At 40.9% G+C, this 21,638-nt stretch overlaps 1 protein-coding gene and 1 pseudogene across 2 annotated transcripts; one reads left to right on the top strand and one right to left on the bottom strand.

The window, feature by feature from the left end:
• Positions 1-31: 31 nt before the first annotated feature.
• MFAP3 (microfibril associated protein 3) lies at positions 32-20,135 on the top strand. Its single transcript, XM_082622524.1, has 3 exons — positions 32-72; positions 10,001-10,465; positions 13,578-20,135. The coding sequence occupies exons 2-3, from the start codon at positions 10,165-10,167 to the stop codon at positions 14,369-14,371; spliced, it is 1,095 nt and encodes a 364-aa protein (XP_082478650.1). The 5' UTR covers positions 32-72; positions 10,001-10,164; the 3' UTR covers positions 14,372-20,135.
• On the bottom strand, positions 6,700-7,535 carry LOC309805115 (large ribosomal subunit protein uL30-like; annotated as a pseudogene). Its single transcript has one exon. The product of its transcript is annotated as a large ribosomal subunit protein uL30-like (transcript).
• Positions 20,136-21,638: the final 1,503 nt, after the last annotated feature.

Here is a 21,638-nt window from a genome sequence, read left to right as displayed (position 1 = left end):
AGGCCTTGCCTACTTGAGAGAACTTCCGTGTCAAGCAGCCGGTCCAGCCGGAAGGAGCTCGGCCAGGGTCTGGTGAGTGAGGGCTAGTTCGCGGTCGTTGTCGAGGGCTGGGGTGGGGTGGGGGTGGGTTACTAGCGATGCCGAGGCGTGGGTTTGAGCGGTGGGTTGGGGTACGACGTGAAGGAGGGTGGGGTATCCGCTGCCCTTTGCAAGCCTGCCCTGGGCTGCAGTCATGTATTTACGGAGCTCCACATACTTGCCAGGCGCTCCTCTGGGCGTTTGGGACACACTGGTTTACGAGCGACTGTGGCTTTGCTCACAAGTAGTTGACAGCCTGGCGGAGGAGACCGACTATAAACAGGTCAACAAACAAACACGATTATCTAAGACGGTAGTGAGTGCTTTAAAGAAAATTAAACAGAATAAAGTGACGGAACGAAGCGAGGGAGTAAACCTTTTGAAGATCTGGTGAAGAGTATTAGAAGCAGAAGGAATAACAAGTGCAAACGCCTTATTGTGGGAACAAACCGAGCCAGAACAAGGAAGAGGAAAAAGGCTACTGTGCGTGGAGCAAAAAGAGGAAGATGAGTCCAGAGACTTAAACTGGCCAACCCTTGTAGGGCCTGTGAACCAGGACAAGGATTTTGACTTTTATTTGGAAAGCAATGGAAAAGCACTGAAGGCTTCTGTGCCCAAGAGTGACATGCTGTGATCTATGACTTTAGGTTACTCCTGACCCTTCATCAGAAAGATGCACCTCTTCAGTTGCCCTTGGACAGTGGAATGCATGAAACCCAAACTGACAGCCAGAAAAGCATTAGAGACACCCTCCCTGTAGAGATGTGAAAAACTAAGTTCCGGAGAGGTGAAGGCACCTGGCCTTTTAAGAACCCACGTCTTCCAACCCCATTTAATGCTTTCAGAATGATCATTTTAATGTCTATACATAATAATTGTCACTTCCTAAAACTCTTCAGATGGTTTCCTTTGCTTTGATGGTGCTTCTCTAAATTTAGGGGCATCAGTATCACCTGGGAGCATGTTAAAAACGCCTATTCCCAAAAAAACAAGAACACTTTAAGTATAAAATAGGTGTTTTCCTCTGATTTTCTGTTGTAATGGAAATGCATAAAATTGGAGGTTTAAGAATAGAATCTTGGTAAGCCACTTAACTGTCTTATCCTTAAAATACTGCTGATAATAATTATAATAGAAAGTGTTCAAACTTTTTGGTCTTAGTATCCCTTGACACTTTTAAAACTTATTGAGAACGTCAGAGTTTTTGTTTGTGTGCTTATATCTATCAATATGCCATTTTTCCCCTCACCCCTTCCCTCGCCCAGAGTTCCCTCATACCCACCCTCACTCAGCACTCCCTGACACCCTCCCTCTCCCAGAGTTCCTCAGTATGCCATTTTATAGATCAAAACAGCTTTTCAAAAATTGTTAATTTATTTAAAATGATACATTCATTACATGTTAACATAAATAGCATTTCTATGAAGAATATTTTCCAAAAAAAATTATTGAAAAGAATGACATTGTTTTATATTGTTACAAGTTTTATTTTTTTAGTATCTGGCTTAATAGAAAGACAACTAGATTCTCATATCTCCTTCTGCATTCACTCTCTTGTGATAGCATTCATTATGTAGCCTCTGGAAAACTGCACCATATTGTGTGAGAATGAGAGTGAAAAGAGCAAATAATTTTCTAGTATTAATACGAAAATCATTTTGAAAAAGTCTCAGGGACCCCCAGAGGCCCCTGCACCACACTTTGAGAATTGCTGATTTACAGTAAGGTTTTGAAAATCAAAAGATACATGGGCTTGATTTGTAAGTCATTAAAACTACATGCACAGCAAAGATGCAGATGCCCAGGAAATCTGCATTTTTATTTTTTAAAATAAATTTATTTTATTTATTTATTTTTGGCTGTGTGGGGTCTTCGTTGCTGCGCGCAGGCTTTCTGTAGTTGCAGTTAGCGGGGCTACTCTTCGTTGCAGTGCGCGGGCTTCTCATTGTGGTGGCTTCTCTTGTTGCGGAGCACAGGCTCTAGGCGCGCAGGCTTCAGTAGTTGTGGCTCGCAGGCTCTGGAGTGCTCAGTAGTGCTCTGGAGTGCTCAGTAGTTATGGTGCACGGGCTTAGTTGCTCCGAGGCACGTGAGATCCTCCCGGACCAGGGCTCGAACTGGTGTCCCCTGCATTGGCAGGAGGATTCTTAACCACTGCACCACCAGGGAAGTCCCACATCAGGCACTCTAACGCCAGAGTCCATGGTCCTGACCACATAGCCATGATGATACTGTAACTTTGATCTTGCAAAACCGGAAGAATTGTATTGTGTGGCTATTATTCAAACTATGTATATACTGGACAGGTAGATCTGAGCGTGAGAGTGAGGAGTTCTTTTTTAGTTATACTGAGTTTGAGATACTGGGAGGGTAGGGGGGGCAGGGTGAGGTTCAGACTATAGAGAAAAAAATGGGCAAGGAGATCATAAGTCTAAGCTTGTCATATCAATGTCTTTGTGTAGCTTCATAAGCAAATGCTTATGGCAAAAATGATCAAAGTCAAGGGCATAACAAATAACCATGGTTTGAAGCACAGCTTCAGCAAATACAGAAGGTGTTCCTCAGTGTGCCAGAAAATATGCTGACATTTGAGCCAAGTGCCCAAAGGCCAGTGATGAGGTGTGTGATGGCTCTAAGATACTGTTGGGAGCATAAGGGCTATTCAGAAACTTTTTGGAAAATGGCCCTTAAAATGATGATTTCTGTTTGCGTATTACTAACCTTTTTATGTTATCTATAGTGGTCGAGTATAAGCACAACAGCTTTACATTTGTTCTCTGAAAGGATAGAGGAGTGGTAACAGTCTGCTCTTCATTTCCTTGTTCTCCCCTTTGCCAAGTCAGAATGCCACTCTGACCATTTGTGTGCCTCGTGTAGGGAGCTTCTCCATTTTTCAAGTGTAACAGTGCAGGCTGAGGAGAGTGGATAAGCTGTAAATACAGGCTAGAATGCAGTTAACTGTGGAGAATGAACCGTTAATATCCCAGTATACTTGGAGCAAAAACCAATACCATCTGGACATCAGTGTTTTTCCTTCCTTTGAATTATCCCAGAACTATTTCTGCAAACAGCTGTTTCCTCAGCCAACTTAATATTGAGCCACAAGAATGGAAGGTAGCCACATTACTTCCTTATTTACTTCTGTTGAGAATTGGAAGAGAATGAAAATATTTCTTCTCTCAGAATTTGGCAGGAACAGCAACAAGGCAATCTGTTAGGGATGATAGCTTAGGCGCTTTTCTTTTCTTTCTTTCTTTTTCTTTTTTAATGATATAGCCAATATCCAGAATGATTCTGGAGGGTAAAATCATCTACATTTCTGATTATTCATGATCCTAGAAAAGCTAACATTTTACTGTATCTGAAAGATGAAAAAGGAGTTAGATTAAACTTAAATATCACACTTTTCAGTTATCCTATTCATGCTGAAGAAAGGTAATAAAACATTCTACCAAGTAACTTCATCCACAAGCATAGCATAGCCCTTTTTAACTGTTTACAGGAAGGTGGCACTTTGATTTTCCTTTTTGAACTCTTTCTTCTTAGCCTCCAAATGTCAGCTGCTCCATTGAGAATAGCAGGCATGATATTATGCAAAGCCCCAAACTTTTAAGTGAGTTGCATTTCTAAAATTCATGAAGTCCTCCTTTCTCTTTTGTTTTCATAGCACAATTACACTTCTCTTCAGTACTTCTCTTGTATATAGTTAGCTGTCTCTGCCCCTGCCTTCCAGGTTTTGCTGAACTCAGTCTATTTTCTCCCGCCTGACCGTTTCTCCATTTCCTTCATTGTTTGCACAGTCAGCCTTCATTTTTGTGGTTTTAATTTTGAATAAGATTAGATAAAATGTTTATTTCTTTTTTTAACATCGTTATTGGAGTATAATTGCTTTACAATAGTGTGTTAGTTTCTTCTGTATAACAAAATGAATCAACTATACATATACATATATCCCCATATCTCCAAGATATTTATTTCTCAAAAAAAAGAAAAAGTCATATTGAAGCCAGGAAGTAGAATTCTGTCAGGAGCCGGAGCAGCATGTGTGAGTCCCTCTTTCTCTTCCCCTCTGCAGCTCTTCCCACCACCAGCAGCCCCTATCTCCTGTCTCCTCTCTCTTTCCCTTCTCCACCCCTGTTGTCCTTTCTCTAACCTGATTGCCTCAGCTCCCTATAATGCTTCTCTTCCTCAGATGGCCCTAACCCACAGTGTCTCAATCCAAATTCCAAGAACAAGATTCTTCTTAGCCAGTGGGTTGACTTCCTCCTGGGCCCAAGAAGGCAGGGCTCCAAAAAGGGAAACACAGGCTAGGTAGATCACAACAAAAGCTCTCTACCACAAGCTCAGGGCACATTAAAAACAATGTAATGTAATGGTTGGGCTCCGAGGTCAGTTTACAATTCCTGTTTGATCCATATCATTGTAAAATATTTATTTGCAATGAGAAAAAGAGTAGTGTGAAATTTAAAGACTGAAATTACCAAGTGGTGTTTCCCCTCCCCCCTCCATGATTTTTAAATGGTTGCATGGTATTCCAAGTAAAAGTGTTTTATTTATCTTAAATAATGGCTTTGCTGTAAAGTGTAGATTTTAGCACCTGAAAGGCCAATCAACAATAATAATATCTAGCGCTTATTCAGTGATTACTATTACCAGACTGTGTGTTTTTTATATACTGTCTCATTCAGACCTTGCAATAGTCCTGTGAACATAGATGCTATTATTTTCCCTGTTTTAAAGATGGGGGGACTGAGGTACAGAGAGATTAAATCATTAACAAAAGTCGTAAGGCTGGTTAGAGTCAGAGCCAGGATTCGAGCCCAGGAAACCTGGTTCCAGAGTGGGTACTCTGAACTTCTCTGCTACCCTGCCTTTATCAGAGGCCAGCAAGTATGATGTTCCAGGGTAAACAATCCAGAATGTAATGTGAGTAATAGTTCTCTCGTATTGGAAGTGTTCAGACAGTCTGGAGCAGGGCTGTTGTAGAGGAAATGAGGAAGTATATTAGTGGTTGCTAGTCCATGGACCCTCTGCCTCAGAATCACCCAGGGAGCTAATTAAAAACCATGAATTCCAAGGTCCAAACCCAGAGGTTCTTATTCACCAGGTCAGTAGGTCTGGGGTGGAACCCAGTAATCTATATTTTTAACAAGTTCTCTAGGTGATTGTGATATTCAGCCTGGTTTGGAAACTCTGGACTTGGTAACCTTTTATTCCCACCATTATCTCCTAGGACTAGATGGTAAATGAAGACTTTGAGAGTTAGTGGTTGGTTCAAGGAATGCATTTAGGCATTATGCCTTCATGATCTTTCGAGATTACAACATTGGTTCTTTTTGTCTCAGAGAATATAACAAGTGCTAGTAAATGCATGTGGGCCTGAATAATTATGATCCCTGTCGTATAACATTCTTCAATTTACAAAGATCCATAACATACTTGATTATATTCAAACTATTCTCTATCAGTAAGTATTTATTGAACATGTGCGAGTTACGAAACAGCATCAAAAAAATACAGTCCCTGTGCTTAAAGGGCTCATAGGTGAGATGGTGTAGACTGCCTGGTAGTACAGAGCAGCATATACCACCCCCAGGTGAGTAGTGTAATGGTGAGGGCTACAGGGGTCAGGGAATAGCCATCCTGCATCCAGGTATACTCTGGATCCATGTGGGCGGAAGAGCCAGGCCTTGAGAGGAGGCTCAGGGAAGCTGCATGAAGAAGGGATTCCACACAGCAGTAACATGCCAGGACACTATTGCCCCACAGCCCTGTCACGTGGAGGCTGTCACGTGGAGGCTCTTCATTCCCCTGAAGCTCCTGATCTCAGAGCAGGGAGAGTGAGTCCATTTCTTCTATTTCCAGTGTCTTCTACCTTAGCTGCCTTGATCCTGGGGGGACATCAGCACCCCTTACATGATGTACCCCACTTTTGAGCCTCTCAGTTCTTTGACTGCTTCACCTTGGACAATTATCTCTTTCACTCACTTCAACCTGCCACTCCAGTTCCCAAAGTCTACCTCCAGTTTTGCTGTTGGTCAAAACTGCTCCCCTCCAGAATCAGGAATCACCCATTACTCTCTGGCCACAACTTGTAGCTCTTTTTCCTGAACACCTTCTAACTGGTGACCCCTCTGCTTTTTCCCTGCCCCCTGTCCCTTTACCTAGATGGCTCTCTTGCGTTCTCGATTCCCATTTATCCTCAGGTCCTATTGCACACCTTACTTTCTCAGGGAGGCTTTCTGCGACATGGTTAGCTCTCCATGTTGGGTGCTCCTGTAGCATCCTGTACTTTCCCTTGGGTAGCATTTAGTGTGTTTTGTATGTACTTAGTGTCTATGTCCTCTACCCGACTGAGCTCCATGAAGGCAGAGACAGTGTCTGTGGTAGAGTAGGTTGGCACAAAGTAGGTGCTCAGTAGACACAGTTGAATAGATTAAAATGTATACCTCTGGTCTAAAATAGTAGGTTCTAAACTCTGGAGTAGGAAGCGGTGGGGAGCAAAGGAATGGCAGAATAAGAAATGAGGTGGTATTAGAGTAAAGTGGAGTTCTGGGAGGTTTGTTTTGTTTTTTTCAGTTTGAAATCAGTCACTGTTTATTAACTGACCAGATTACAAAAATAATCGTGGTAGATACCTTAATTCATCCTTCTAATAAGCCTGTTGATCTGGTCTTCCCTATTGCCAGCATCTCCACCTTCCACAAAATGGGTGGTCTTTTTCTTCATTCCACCTCGTGGAGAAGACAATTTGAAGGGCCACAGGAAGTTGTTTGCTTCTTTGAAACGTTTTCCAACAGTATAGATCTCATGAATCAGATCCTCCATGCAGATAATACCGTATTTGCCAAGAGATCGAGCAATCAACACGTTATCCGTCAGGGCAATTTGCTTCTTGTTGATTTTGCCATAACCACGCTTGTAGATCAGTTCATTTGCTGACTTCAGGTAAACCACAGTTCGCAGCATGTTAATTGAAGCCTTGTCGTGCTTCACAAAGGTGCCATTGAAAATCTGACAGAGGCGAAGAAGCTGCAACACCTTTCGAACCTTTGGGCTCACACCATTGATACCTCTGATCCTGATGACAAATGCCAATTTGGGTTCCGCGGGTACGTGGAAGTTGCCAGCTTTTCTGGCCATCCCAGCCATTCGAATTTCAGTTCTGTACATCTGCCGGTATTCCCTGTGATAGTGCTTAGCTTTTTCATAGATAAGCTTCCTCCTTGCCTTTCGAAGCATCTTTTGGGGAAATTTCTTCCTCAGATCTTAAGCTCTGTGAAATTCTTTCACTTTTTCTTAAGGGTTTCTGGCACAGCAGGAACCTTCTTTTTCTTCTCTTCTGCACTCTCCATGGTTCCAGCCAGGAAAGAGCTGTTTTGTTTTGTTTTTGTTTTCTCCACAAAGAGAACAGGCCTCCAGCTCAGAGCCTTCAACAGATGGCAGTGCCTCTAGAAGTTAATAACATGACTTTGTTTGCATTGTGCTTATGTGTACAGTTACTTTTATCTACAGATGTGATACAGACTTTGCTTTTAACATAAATGTATGAAAGAAAAATGAGTTTTTAAAGAAAAACATAAATAATAATAATTTGGTTCATGGATATAGCAAAAAAAAAATCATAACGGTAGAAGAAATGAATGAAATTTGGGAAATGCCAACTTGGATGAAGCCACAGGTACTCGTTATGGAAGTCCTGGGGAAAACTTGGAGCGCTTTTTCAGCTCACTCATTTCCTGTCACTGTTGAGAACCACGAGTCTAGAATAAAGGACAAAAATCACATCTGCCAATTGTAGTGAAAAAGTTGGGAGCTTACATATATCAAGCCCTAGCACAGTACGTGGCTTACTTCAGTCATTTAATAAATGTTATTTCTATTGTTTCCACCCTCCACTCCCTCCTAATAGAGACCAGGATTCTCCTGCTAACTTATAGTATGCTGTTAAAGAGCACGTCACAGTGAAGAGGTTAGATCATATCACTTCTATTACCCCCTCCAATGCCTAAGTGCTTTGTTTCCTTTAGTGTCATTTTAGTGGGGTTTTGGAAAGAAATGGAAACAAGCACATGTGTTTATCTATTTATGTATAGCAAACTCTGAAGTTCTTTGTTTTACTCTAAATAGTCCATACTTAAATTTGAAAGAGAAAATTATTGTCATCATCCAACCATCCTTTCAAGGTCTAATGAAGATTAAATAATATTTACAACTTAATGTAATTTAGACTTTGAGTAGTTTAATGGCAAAATACAATGATCAGTTGATTTTTTTTTTTTTTTTTTTTTTTTTTTTTTTTTTTTTTGCGGTACGCGGGCCTCTCACTGTTGTGGCCTCTCCCGTTTCGGAGCACAGGCTCCGGACGCGCAGACTCAGCGGCCGTGGCTCACGGGCCCAGCCGCTCCGCGGCATGTGGGATCTTCCTGGACTGGGGCACAAACCCACGTCCCCCGCATCTGCAGGCAGACTCTCAACCACTGCGCCACCAGGGAAGCCCCCCGTTGATTTTTATGTTGTATAATCAAGCAGCTTTCACGTGAGTATACAGGGGAGTAAATGTCATTTCCAAAACTAATTATTTTGGGCCCTTATAAGAAATAAAGCTAGGTGTTTCATCCCATGTTTTATAGAAATAGAATTTGAAATATTTCTTTAAGAGTCAGTGATTTTAGGGGCTTCCCTGGTGGCACAGTGGTTAAGAATCCGCCTGCCAATGTAGGGGACGTAGGTTCGAGCCCTGGTCTGGGGAGATCCCACATGCCGCAGAGCAACTAAGCCTGTGCGCCACAACTACTGAGACTGCGCTCTGGAGCCCACGAGACACAACTGCTGAGCCCACATGCCACAACTACTGAAGCCCATGCACCGCAACAGAGAGTAGCTCCCGCTCACCGCAACTAGAGAAAGCCCGTGTGCAGCAACAAAGACCCAACACAGCCAAAAATAAATAAATAAAATAAATAAATTTTTTTAAAGAGTCTGATTTTAAAAGAGGAATTAAATTACCAGGAAGTTCATCATAATCACACAGATTCTTAGACTGGGATATCATTTTGCTTTTATTTATGATATTTTACTCTTCTTTTAAATGTGTCTGACAATCTTTCCCTGTAGTTTACATCTGTATTTCTACCAACTAGACATTTAAAGTGTCAGTTCCTCCCTTAGATAATTTTATAGACTTTGAGCTAGAAATCTGGTATTCTTACAAACTTAAATATACTGAATTTTGTTTCTTGATATTGAAGAAATTATTAAAGGAAAATTCTTTTGTCTTACATTCTTGCCCAAGAGGGAGGTTCTGTAGCCTCAGAAGTCAGTAACTATTTATGTACATGTAGTAGTGCAGTTTTCTTTCTAATGTTAAAACAAAAAAACTACTTCAGGTAGCCCTGTATTATTTATACCTTATATGTCTGTGTACTTGAATTACTCAAATTTTGAGCTCCATGGTTATGATTATAATGTACCAGTTGATTTAAATTATTGATATAACAGCATTTAGTAATGGTGCAGGTTGGAATAAAAGATCATTAAGCTAAATATTTTAACCTTCATTGGCTCCCTGTTGCTTGGAGTTTGTCAGAGTGAAATAGAATCACAGCATTTCAGAACTAGAAGGGCCCTTAGGGATTGTCTCATCCAGTCCCTCATTTGACACACGAGAGAACAAGCCCAGCTACTTGCCAAGGACCTACAGCTAGTTAGTAGCAAAGCTAGTACCAGAATCTAGGTCTGCCGTTTCCCAATTCAGTGCTCTTTCTACCGATTCTGTTGGGATTTTTAGGTGGTGTTCTATTTCACTCCCTAATGTTGATGCCAATTATTCTAATCAGTTTCACATCTGTTTATTTTTAGGCCATAGAGTTTCACCCCATTATGAGTCTTTCTTGGTTAAACTTTATATCTGGCTTTCTTTTAGGTTGGTCTCCACTCATCTCTTTTAATCTTGAAGACTTCAAAACCTACCTGGATCTACCACTTTTTTTGAAAACTCCAATACCAAGCAATCAATGACCCACCGTGCTCTTGTTATAGAAGCTTTTCAGTTCTCCAACTCTAAACAAGATTTTCTCCCATTTTCCCATGAAGCCACATTGTTGTTTATTCACTTTAGTGGTGAGTGTTACTGTGCCAGCTGCTTTTGCTTTGGAAGATGTAGGCTTCAACCAAATGACCCCGCTGGGAGCAAATCATAGTTCTTCCAATGCATCATTTCTCCCAAGTTTTGAACTCTCAGCAGATTCCCACTCAGGTGATGATGTCATCATAGCCAGAGAGGGAACTAGTGTTTCAATTGAGTGTCTTCTCACAGTCGACCACTATGAAGGTGAAGGTGTCTATTGGTACAACTCAAAAGGACAGCAGCTGGATAACAGAGGCAGAGGTAACTATGCCAGAGTATAATTAATCAAGGTTACTCATTTCCTATTACTTCTTTCTTCTTGGTTTTAAGGCATTATTCAACAAGAAATCTCTAAGAGGAGGTACTACAGTAAATAGTTAAAACTTTGGAAGGCCTGGAGTATTATACCTATCAGAAAAAGCAAAATAATGGTAATTAGTTAACCAGAAGAAAATAAATAGAGAATAGTTATAAATTAAAAGGTGTTCACATAATGATGGTGAGCTATTTTCTCTCCTCTTGGTGAGCTGGTTTCCTTCTTTATTCAAGGTAGACTCCATCAGGGTTGCTGCGTACAGCTGTGCAGGCTACGTGCTGCACAACTCCAGGGGCACCATTCACCTAGACTGTAATGTGAGTTAGTACAGTGTGCTGGCCCTGTGTGAATACAGCAAGAAGGATTTGGGTTAGACTTAGAGTCATAAATAAAAATATTTTGCTCAAAATGAGTTACTAAAAATGTTGGAGGAAATCCAGGATGTTTTTTAAAATAGTTATAAAGATCTGTGCATAAAACTTTTAAGTCCCTCAGAGTCAGAAGGGCACCGAGGAGGAACTCTGTAAGCCCCTTTCTATTCTATACCTTAATTTACTTGAGAACAGGAGAGTTTCTCTTGTATTTTTTTTGTCTGTCAGTCTTAAAAAATCACACAAACATCATAATAATGTGACCAAGGTCTACTTTTTTGACAGGTTTTTATTTGATTATGCTGTTTATTAACCCATAAATACATCTTAATCAGAATAGTTTCCTTTAATTAGTGTTCTGTTAGAAAGATTTTTTTTTTAAGCCTACTTGTGTTAAAACACCTTAGGAAGAAATCTCCATGAAATATCAATGGGATAAAGATTAAATTCTGGGATCCTCACAAGCTACACTTTTCAGAAAAGGCCCCTTTATATTTTTTGCTAGAAAGATAGTCTAATCTCTTGGAATATAAGGATATTTGGCTATTCGTATTAGAGTGGAAAACAGAAAAGGAGACAGATGGTGCTTCCTTCTAAAGTATACACTAAACATTTTAACCTTCTACAAACTGAGTAACTGGCCGCCAAGGGATTGAAGATTTTGAATGTTAGAAAGAACACAGCTTCTTAAGAATATAGACCTATTAAATCAGAATCTCTAGAGTGGCACCCAGAACAAGTATTTTGAACATGATTTGGGGTTCCCTGTTTGGATCCACTGAACTAGACTCTTATCTCGTTTGGCTCTAGGGTCCTAACAAACCCATCTAAGGTGTGAATTAATCAATGTGATTATTACAGACTGACTGTATAGACAAAACTTAGGTTAGGATGAGACCAGCCAAGTGGAATGGCAGTTTTATTTTCCTATTTTGCCCTTACTTTGAAAACCACTAACATCTGTCATTGATGCTTTCAGCAGCAGCTCTGGACAATTAAATTTTATGAATCTCAAGTGAGAAGAGTTTAAAGAGCATATTAGTCTAGTATAAGGTTCATAAATCTTGAGCTATTATCAGCAAGTGAGCTAGAGAGTTTAGATTGTGGTTATAGTGGTTGATGAATGGAGTCTATGTAGTTCATCATACCATGGATTTACAGGGTATCCTTTTCATAGCTCCAAGTTTATAGAACAGAAGTTTATAAAATAATGACTATATTCATAGCTACGTTTTCCTCTTTTTACTTTAGTAAAAATATAACTATAGAATTTAGATAAATTTTGATGATGATAAGAATGGGCACAGGGCTTCCCTGGTGGCGCAGTGGTTGAGAGTCCGCCTGCTGATGCAGGGGACACGGGTTTGTGCCCTGGTCTGGGAGGATCCCACATGCCACAGAGCAGCTGGGCCCGTGAGCCATGGCCGCTGAGCCTGCGCGTCCAGAGCCTGTGCTCCGCAACAGGAGAGGCCACGACAGTGAGAGGCCCACGTACTGCCAAAAAAAAAAAAAAAAAAAAAAGAATGGGCACAATCCACAGTACTTACTAATTGATGTGCCGCCCAAATAATCCCAAACCATAGAATCTCAGGGATGAAAGAGATCTGGAAGAATAGACATTGAAATGGTGCTTAACAAGCAGTCACCCAGCCTCCTCTGGGACACCACCTCTAGGCATTGGGACTCATACCTACACCGCACATTAGCCCATCTATCCCATCTTTGAATGGCTTTCATAGTTAAAGCACAGAGTACACTGAGAACTTACCACAAAGGTGAGAATTGTGCAGGCAGAGCCAAGTTGTTGTTTTTTTTCCAAGTTATTAAAGGATGTTGAATCACGGTGGGTGGTCAGTGTGCTTTGTTTTTCATACTCATGTGCTTTTGTATACGCGTTCCCTGAATGAAGATACCTTCATGTATGGAAGAGAGGCAGCATGTTTTAGGTTGAAAACAAGCCTAGGCATCTTAAGGGCAACTTTTTTCTCTCTCCCAAGCTGGTCACTTAGCCTCACTTGTGAAACATATCTTTTGGCTTGTGCTTCATTTACTCTTGCCAGAAAAACAAGATATTATCATCAACCAACCTTTCTAACAAGACAAATTAACATGTGCAAGGCATGCCAGATTAGCCAGTTAGTAATTGAACAAATGCATTAAGTTGGTAGGGTTTTTTAAAAATAGTTTTTGTCTTAAATAAATAAGTTCATTATTCAAAGTAAACAGTTTAAAAGGAAGTAAAAATTACTCATAACCCATTATAAATAACCATTGTTTTATATTTCCGAGGCACATCCTTCTAGTTTATGAGAAAGTCTAGGTAGAGACTGTGATATAGACACACACACACATATAAATATTTCTTTTTAAGTTTAGTCATTTAGCATTATGTCGACACACCTGTCTCCCTGAAAGGCTTCTTACATCTAGCAGTGAAAAGGTAGTTATGATAATCATTAGTGTCAGGAAGATCTTGATTCCCTTTTTTAAGTTCCAGGCTGTTTAAATTCTGACTCTGAACATAAAAAGTCTGCCCTTTCTTACATCTTTTAAGGAAATAGCAGAACCTAATAGAAGAGTTGATTTAAAGTACTCTCGTGAAGAGGTGGAATATTGATAAGGCAGTTGGCATATTTAGTAATAGTATTCTTTATGTTGTAATTTTTTATTTCTGTTGGGTTATCAGGTGGAAAATGGTTGGTTTCTGATAACTTCCTGAATATCACCAACGTAGCCTTTGCTGACCGTGGGCTCTATACATGTTCTATCACCTCTCCAATCCGTGCCTCCTACTCGGTCACCCTGCGTGTTATCTTCACCTCGGGAGACATGAGTGTCTACTACATGGTTGTTTGCCTGATTGCCTTTACAATCACTCTCATCTTGAATGTCACACGGCTATGCATGATGAGCAGCCATCTTCGTAAAACCGAGAAAGCCATCAATGAATTCTTCCGAACTGAAGGGGCAGAGAAACTTCAGAAGGCCTTTGAGATCGCAAAACGCATCCCCATCATCACCTCAGCCAAGACTCTGGAGCTCGCCAAAGTCACACAGTTTAAAACCATGGAGTTTGCTCGTTATATTGAAGAACTGGCAAGAAGCGTCCCCCTGCCACCGCTTATTCTAAACTGTCGGGCCTTTGTAGAGGAGATGTTTGAGGCTGTGCGAGTGGATGACCCTGATGACATGGGAGAAAGAATTAAAGAGAGACCTGCCTTGAATGCTCAAGATGGCATCTTTGTCATTAACCCAGAGATGGGCCGGAGTAATTCACCAGGAGGAGATTCGGATGATGGTTCCCTGAGTGAACAAGGCCAGGAGATAGCAGTTCAGGTTTCTGTCCACCTTCAGTCAGAGACCAAAAGTATTGATACAGATTCTCAAGACAGCAGTCATTTCAGCCCGCCTGATGATACAGGATCTGCTGAATTGAACTCTAACTACAAAGATGGGGCATATGAAAGCTGCCAGCTGTGAGCTACCACAGTACCTACAAAAATGGCTCTCAGAAAAGAAACCTGTTTCATGCAGGAAATAACATTTTTACCAAAAGATAAGTAGGACTTTCCCCTTGCTAATATTAAGCACATCAGAACATGAATTGTTACCAAAATCTCTCTAAAAATTCAGTGTTTTCCCTCTCCGATCTTTCTCAGTCATTTACCGTGAGCTTGATTAAATGACACATGTTGAGATTTAAAGGGGTCTGAAACATCAGCGTAATGGGGAAAGTACCACACCCAGAATTACATGGCTTCTCTTCTGGTCATGGTTCTTCCATTGTTAGGGCTGACACTTATCTTTAGGCCTCAGTTTTCCCACTAACAAGATGAGGGATTTGCACTGGATGATATCTAAAGTCATTTCTGGCCCTCTAACTTCTTACCTGCCACCTTTAAACCAAGATCTTCAGCCCATTTCTGAATAAACACTTCCCTAGACTTTGAGTCCCTTTTTATGTAAAGGACCAAGCTGAAACTTTTTTCTGTGATTTGGATTCCCACACCAATGCTATGCATAGAGGTGTGGGTGTTTTTCAGATGTCTTGCTGGTGGAGCATACAGTTGTATATGCTAGGTTGAATATCTCCAGTGTAGCCCATGTCTATATCGTTATACAGATACCGGGGAGCTAACTGCTCATTAGTAAGCTACTTTCCATGAGTAAATTGGAACTTGTGGGAGTGTATTATGTCTTCTTAACTTACTGAGACATCATTTAGCTCATTGAGCTGGCAGTGATTTCCCAACTGTTCTCCAAAAGTGAACAGTTAGTTCCTAAAGAATAATGTCTTCATTGTTTTTAGAATAAGAAACAATGTCAAATCATCTGTGTCTGGTAAATTAACGGATTTTGACGTTTCTGTTCATAGAATTTCTCAGGCTTTCCCTGTTTAAAAGTACTGGACTCTATGAGATAGTTCTGTGTTTGGGATCCCATTCCAGGAGAAAACCCACAGTTGAATTCCTCTTTAGACCTCTGTCAACAACGCTCTTGTCCTCTGTGGTCTTAAATATGGTGCTAAAGGTTGCATGCCTCCTTATCTTGTTCATCTTGTTTATATTTTATTATTGAGGTTTTTATTTTTGTGTACTTCAGGTGTAGAATTTTTAGCTAGGGCTGCTTTTGTGGTCTTTCCGAGAAGCACTAACCTGAAATAAGATTAGATAATGGTGTGTGGTGTGTGTTACTATATTAAATATATAGATACTAATACAGATGGATATATATACACACATACAGATGATCTAGACATAAAGAGGGAGAAAAATTATGAGGGATGCCACCTGATTCAACTGTGTATAATAAACACTTAGGACAGTATTTCTTGCCTGGCTGAAATCTGACATAATGGAATTGTACATACTCTTCAGAATAATTTCTTCAGCTGCAGTAAGCTTGGCATCATATAATTTTAAGAACTTGGCAGTGGAGCTCCATGTGCTTCACGTTTCTTCATTTGGCTTCTGATTACTGAAGCATTACTTGAACAGAGGTTCCTGAGGGAAATGTTTTTATCAGGATTTTAATTTAAGGTTTCAAATGGAGGAAGGCAGGAAATTCGAAGTGTGACCAGATAGAACTCCTTTCTCCTTTGTGAAGGCTTATCAGAAGTAATACATCTGCTCTGGATAGCATGAATGAATCGATGTGCAGTTTTATCAGATGGCATTACAGATAATGATAATGCTGCCTTTTCTGTCTCTCAGGCTGTTTCCATGGAAACTTCCAGAGCCAAACAAAAGCTACCCGTCATTTAGCCAAAGCTTGTCTTGGCTCATAGACCTGTATTTCTTTAAAGAACACTGTTTTCATACATTTGGCTATGAGAGCAAGGGCTCTTGAACATGCCCTAGATTGTAGAACACTTTTTCCCTTCCCAGAATGTTTCTCTTGAAAATGTAAAAAATTTTAATATCCCTTGTCTGAGGTCTGTCCCCTGAATGTCCCTCAGATCTTTAGATAGCACCTTGCAACCTGTCCCAATATAGCAGGTTTGGGGTCATTTTTAGAATGTAGCTTGTCACATTAAAGAGAATGGATTTACCCCACATGTTCTCATAACAGACATGGGCGTTTGGGACCTTAATGTAGACATATTTAATGATCAAAGTCCTGAGAAACGGGGCTTTGGAAAAATACAAGAAATATTGGGAAAAAAATAAGTTTGCACAATACTATATAACAAGTATAGGCTACTCCAGTGTATCCTAGATAAATCACTTTAGAAATGTAATGGTGACTTAATTTGGTGGCCAAAGTAACTGGATTACTTTGAGTATTCCAGGTTAAGGTGCCACTGATAAGGAATTAAAGTAGGTCAAAATTTAAGTGGAGCTGGTATTACTTTCTAAATCTAGTTGTTCAGAGGAAGAAAACCATACTCACTAACATTTTCTGTAGCTAATCAAATACTCTTCATATATTATTAATACTCATGTTATCTTTTTGTAAAATCCCTAACCTTTTGAACTTAAATTCCAGTCTAACAGTCTTTAGACAATAGTGGTAGTGTAATTATCCTTCTGTCTTGCTAAATTTTATGGTTAGTGAAAATGCCTTTACTCAACAAACTGTACTTGAAATAGTTCTGTCATCTCATTTACAAATTTCGTCTTGTATTGTGATTTAGTGAACCTTACTGTCCTTATGAAATGGTGGCTTTGTGAAATAAATTTACCAAAAATAGACATGTGAACATTTTTAGAGATTCCTTACCTGCTGAAATCAGACAGACAGGCATCTTTTGAGCTGATACCGCAACTAGTTTATAGGCAGTTTGATAAGCCTGTCCTCAAAGTCGCATCTGTTCTGATAGTTTAGTTCTTGAGTCTGGCCCAGTGAGCATTTATATTTCCTACCAACTACCTTGATATAAATATCTTGAGAGTTGCTGACCTGGAATGGTTGTGAGAAGGCTCCCGGCTTCTTCACCTCACTTACCACATATTTTAAAGTCGAAATACCCAGCTTCCCTTTTGTCCTCCAGCCACAGTGAATCCCTTGGCACAGTCCTCTCCATGCCCTGCATGTAGTTTCAGTGTAAATCAGACTTTGTATTCTGTGTCACAGAGCAGCATGGGAGCGTGAATGCTTGTTTTCCAGGGCCCGGCCAGTCATGGGTGCTAGCCTGGCCTCCGCACACCAGCTACGGTAACAAAAGTATATCAGATTTCCTGAATCACCATTAAGAGAACACAGTCTTTTGTCACCTAGGCCAGCAATATTAAAAGTGCTAAGCCTTGTGCATAAACTCCTAGGTTCTCAACACATTTCATAAAAGTAAATGAGTTGTTTAATATGGTTCAGATGATGTTTAAATGGTTACCATGTTAATGAATACTTACATTATAATTTTGTCCTTTTTTTAAAAAAAGTACTTGAATGTAATGTATTAAATGTTCAATAGAGTATATTTCATTTGTCTGAAGTCTTCTATAGAGATACATTCATTTTTATGTGTCATGGAATTTGATGTTAATGATTTTTAGCAGGAGAAAATTTGAAGTCTATTTGGTTTCTACTATGGCTACCCATTTGAATTTTACAAATATTTACTAAGCATCTATATGTTTTTGGTGCTATAAGCCATACTGAGATGGGTGTCCTGCCCACAGTTTACCCTGAGAATGCAGTTACCAGACCATCCTCACTAGGCCTAAATACAGCAGTTTCCCACTTCTGAGGTAAAGTATTCCTAGGAAAGGCAGAGCTTGAGCAAAGCCTAGAGATAGGAAGACTTAGCACATGTTTTAGGGAATCTGATTAGCTTGTAAAGTTTGTGATGAGGTGTGGCATTGGGAGGAATAGCAGTGGTAGAAGCAAATGTCTGCAGTCCCATGGGAGTGAAAGCAGGCATGGAAAAGCACAGGATCTCAGGAGACAGACAAAGAGAACAAGTAGAGGTGCAACTCATTACTTAATTGCCACAAACTCCTTAGAATGAACACCAACCCCTGTCTCCCTGTGGCAAAAGATCACTGGACTTGGAATCCTGACTACCAACTAGCCGTGTAACGTTGGAACTCAGCCTCTCTGGACTTAAGTAAAGTGGAGTTGATAACACCTACCTCACAAAATGTGAGCATTAAATGTAGTGACATGTACGCGAACACTGTGCAAGCTGTAACGTGCAATGTAGTGTGAGAGGCTGGTAATCACGTAGCCATGGTGTTGGCTTTGTTAGCAGCCATGTCCAGCTGATGACTGGTTGCATTTGGACTCAACTAAAACTTCCTCCAGATCTCTCCCAGTTACAACTGCATTTGGTTGCATGCCATGGAAACCCGATTGTGGTGGCCTACCCAAATAAGAGGTTTATTTTTCTCAAATAACAAGAAGTCCAGAGAAAGTCAGTCTGAGGCTGATGCAGGGGCCCAAGTTTGGCATCAGGGGCTCCATTCAAGTCTTTTTCATCAAAGGACTTCTAGATTCCTTCTGCCCTTAGCATGTGGCCTTCATCTGCAGAGTCGCAAGATGTCTTAGATTCGGTTCCCCCAGGAGTCCCTGAGACAAGAATTCATGTGCAAGCAGTTTATTTGTAAGGTGAACCCAGGAGGGTAGGAGAGTAGGGAAGTGAGATGGAAAAGAAAGCCAATACAGGGTGCATTAAGGAGTGGGTTATTGCTGTGGGCAGCTGGGGTTCAGTCCCTGTGGGGACCTCAGGGCACTCTATCTGCCCTCAGTGTCTGTAGCTCATGCCTCAAAGTTGTCCCACCTGAAGGCCAAGGAGCACAGATGTTTATGCACCAACTTCCATCTGTCATTGAGGGCTGCTTCCAGGGTCACTAACTCTCTGTCACTTCTGACTGCCACATACATACACACAGGCTAAGCATGATCCTGTAGCCAGCAGAAGCCCTCTGCTAGAGTTACAGGAGCTTTCAGTAGGAAGCCTGTGATGAATATAGCAATGGTGAGTGTCAAGGGATTATGGGCAGAGCACTGATGGCACCTGCTACACAGGACAGCTACTTCCCCTTCAGCATCATGTCTACCTTCCAGGCAGGGAGACAGGTAGTCAAAGTCTGTACCTTTTTATCAAGAAGGCGACGGCTTTCCAGAAGCCTCACCTGACTTCCACTATACAGCTTCCAGAACTAGGTTACATGACTACCTGCAGTAACTGTAAGAAAGCTTGGGAAGATGAAATTGTATATTTCTTCACTGGACATATTGCAGCAAAGTGTTTTATTATTAAGAAAGTGAAGAATGGAAGTTGTAGGCAACTGGTAATGTGCAAGAAGGTCAACTTCACTTGAATTACAGGAGCAAAATGTGGTTGTGTGGTGGATATAGTTGCAAACCATGTTCCTTGAAGATACATGTACGGATGAAGAATGTTGCGTACCATATCAGTTAAAATAGGATGTTGCAGCCATCAAGCCATCAGCCACTACAGCCTCCCTGACTGTGCACCCTGAGGGGATTCAGGATGGAGAAAAACAGGATACCGGCCTAGATAGTTAAGGAGCACATCAAAGGAATGGTTTCGATGAGCCCAGACTCTTACATCTTCCCATACATAGAGAAGTAGTAAGTTCATTAACTTGAGATGTCTGGTTTTTCTTTAATTAACAGTAATCTTTTGCTGTTCTGACTACCTGTTTTTTGTTGCAAAAATTCATGTATATCCTGGCTACTCCCTTACCTCTTCAGAACAGTCCCTCAGAACTATCTGAAAGGCCGCCTCCCAGGCTTAGTTCCTCAGTATGTCCACTGAATAAAACATAATTCTCAACTTTTAGGTTGTGCATTTTTTTCAGTCCACACATGCATGAACAAAGCAAGAATCAGAAGCATTAAATCTGAGGTTAAATCTTCAAGCCATCACTTATGTAGTCTCCAATACACGTGGCTCAAACAGCAGACAGACAAGTTATGGGATTCTGCTGGGGCATAATTGGCTTATCTTAACCTATTTATTCATTATCAGATATGTACTGGCCACCTGCTATGAGCAAGCAATAACAAAGTTCCTAGGGAACAACAAGGTTGGCCTGTTGGAGAAAGAGAAGAAATAAACCTGTGTGGCTGTGAGGGGAGAATCTCAGAGAAGCAGGCAGGGGCCGGGAATAAGGTTAAAAGATTTCAAAGCTCTTTTTGGCTGTCCCCAGAAATGTGTTTCTTAGAAGAAATGCTAGCAGTGCCTAATTTGGAAGAGGAGATTTACCAATTTAGGGAGGGAAGTTTGATCATTCAGTAGTACTATTCGCTTTGTCCTGAAATCATCTGCAGCTAAAAAAACAAAACTCGATAGTCCTAATTTTCTTTAAGGAATCAAACTCCTTCAGAGCCCCTTAAATTCCAATCATGTCCTTGAGTTTTCATCTTTTCACTGGAACCTATTGATTAGGAAATATATATGTAAATATACATATGTTGCTCCATCTGCCTGGATAATCGAGGCTGCTGCCAGCGTGCTGCTTCTTCCTGACAGTTGGAAACACTCTGCTTTGCCTCCTGCTTAGAGGTGTGAGAAGGAGGACTCAAGTGTCCTAAGTGATGATAAATCAGCCTTCAAGGGGGCCTCCTTACCATAGAAGAGCCACCCCCTGGGAAAGAGTTTGTCCCTAAGCAGAAGGGAAGTTTATCAGGAGGAACTCCCTCTGAGGGGTAGTTTTGCCATGTGAATTTCATTGCTCTTTCAGAAACTACAGGCAGTGGGACCATGCCTGAGTCTACTCTGCTCAAGTCCCTTGACCCTTTGAGGCTATGCCTATTCAATTTTTCAACAGATGTTTGTTGCACATAAACGAGGGACACTATCATGAGCAAAATCAGAGGTGGTCCCTGCTCTTTGGGAACTGACAGCCTATGGGAAGACAGATCCTATTCAAAAAGTCACATGTAGGGTAGATAATTAAAAACTGAGAAGTGTGCTAGAAAATGATTCTCTGAGAGCTTGGAACAAAGGGATCCGATCTCACCAGAGGTCAGAGAAGAATCCCCTGAAGAAGTGACACTAGCAGCAGCAGGCATTGCTTGAGGGCTTATTATGTTTCTCTCCTGAGCCAGAGACAGAAGCATAATAGAATGCTGCTTAGAAGGAATGTATAGGCCTGTTGAAACAGTAAGATGTTCCTACAAATAAACCATCTGAAAGAGACAGTGTGGCATCAAGTGCTAAATGGATTAGCACTAGATAATAAAAGCTTAAGGAGTTAAAGATGAAAAGTGAGTGGTAGCAGAGGGTGGGCAATACCTTGTGGATGGGGTGAGATTTGAGCCAGACCAGGAGGAT

This window comes from Mesoplodon mirus, assembly GCF_964341445.2.
Source record: "Mesoplodon mirus genome assembly, chromosome: 5".
In the NCBI taxonomy this organism is placed as follows: domain Eukaryota; kingdom Metazoa; phylum Chordata; class Mammalia; order Artiodactyla; family Ziphiidae; genus Mesoplodon; species Mesoplodon mirus.
Note: the sequence above shows the minus strand (reverse complement) of the source record. Positions and strands in the feature narration are given on the sequence as shown.

What these genes read in the sequence shown, in the direction of transcription:
- MFAP3 (XM_082622524.1), top strand. Translation starts at nt 10,165, where the DNA reads ATGAAGCCACATTGTTGTTTATTCACTTTAGTGGTGAGTGTTACTGTG. An exon ending in GCTGGATAACAGAGGCAGAG is followed by an intron (nt 10,466 to 13,577) that starts GTAACTATGCCA and finishes TTGGGTTATCAG; the next exon opens with GTGGAAAATGGTTGGTTTCT.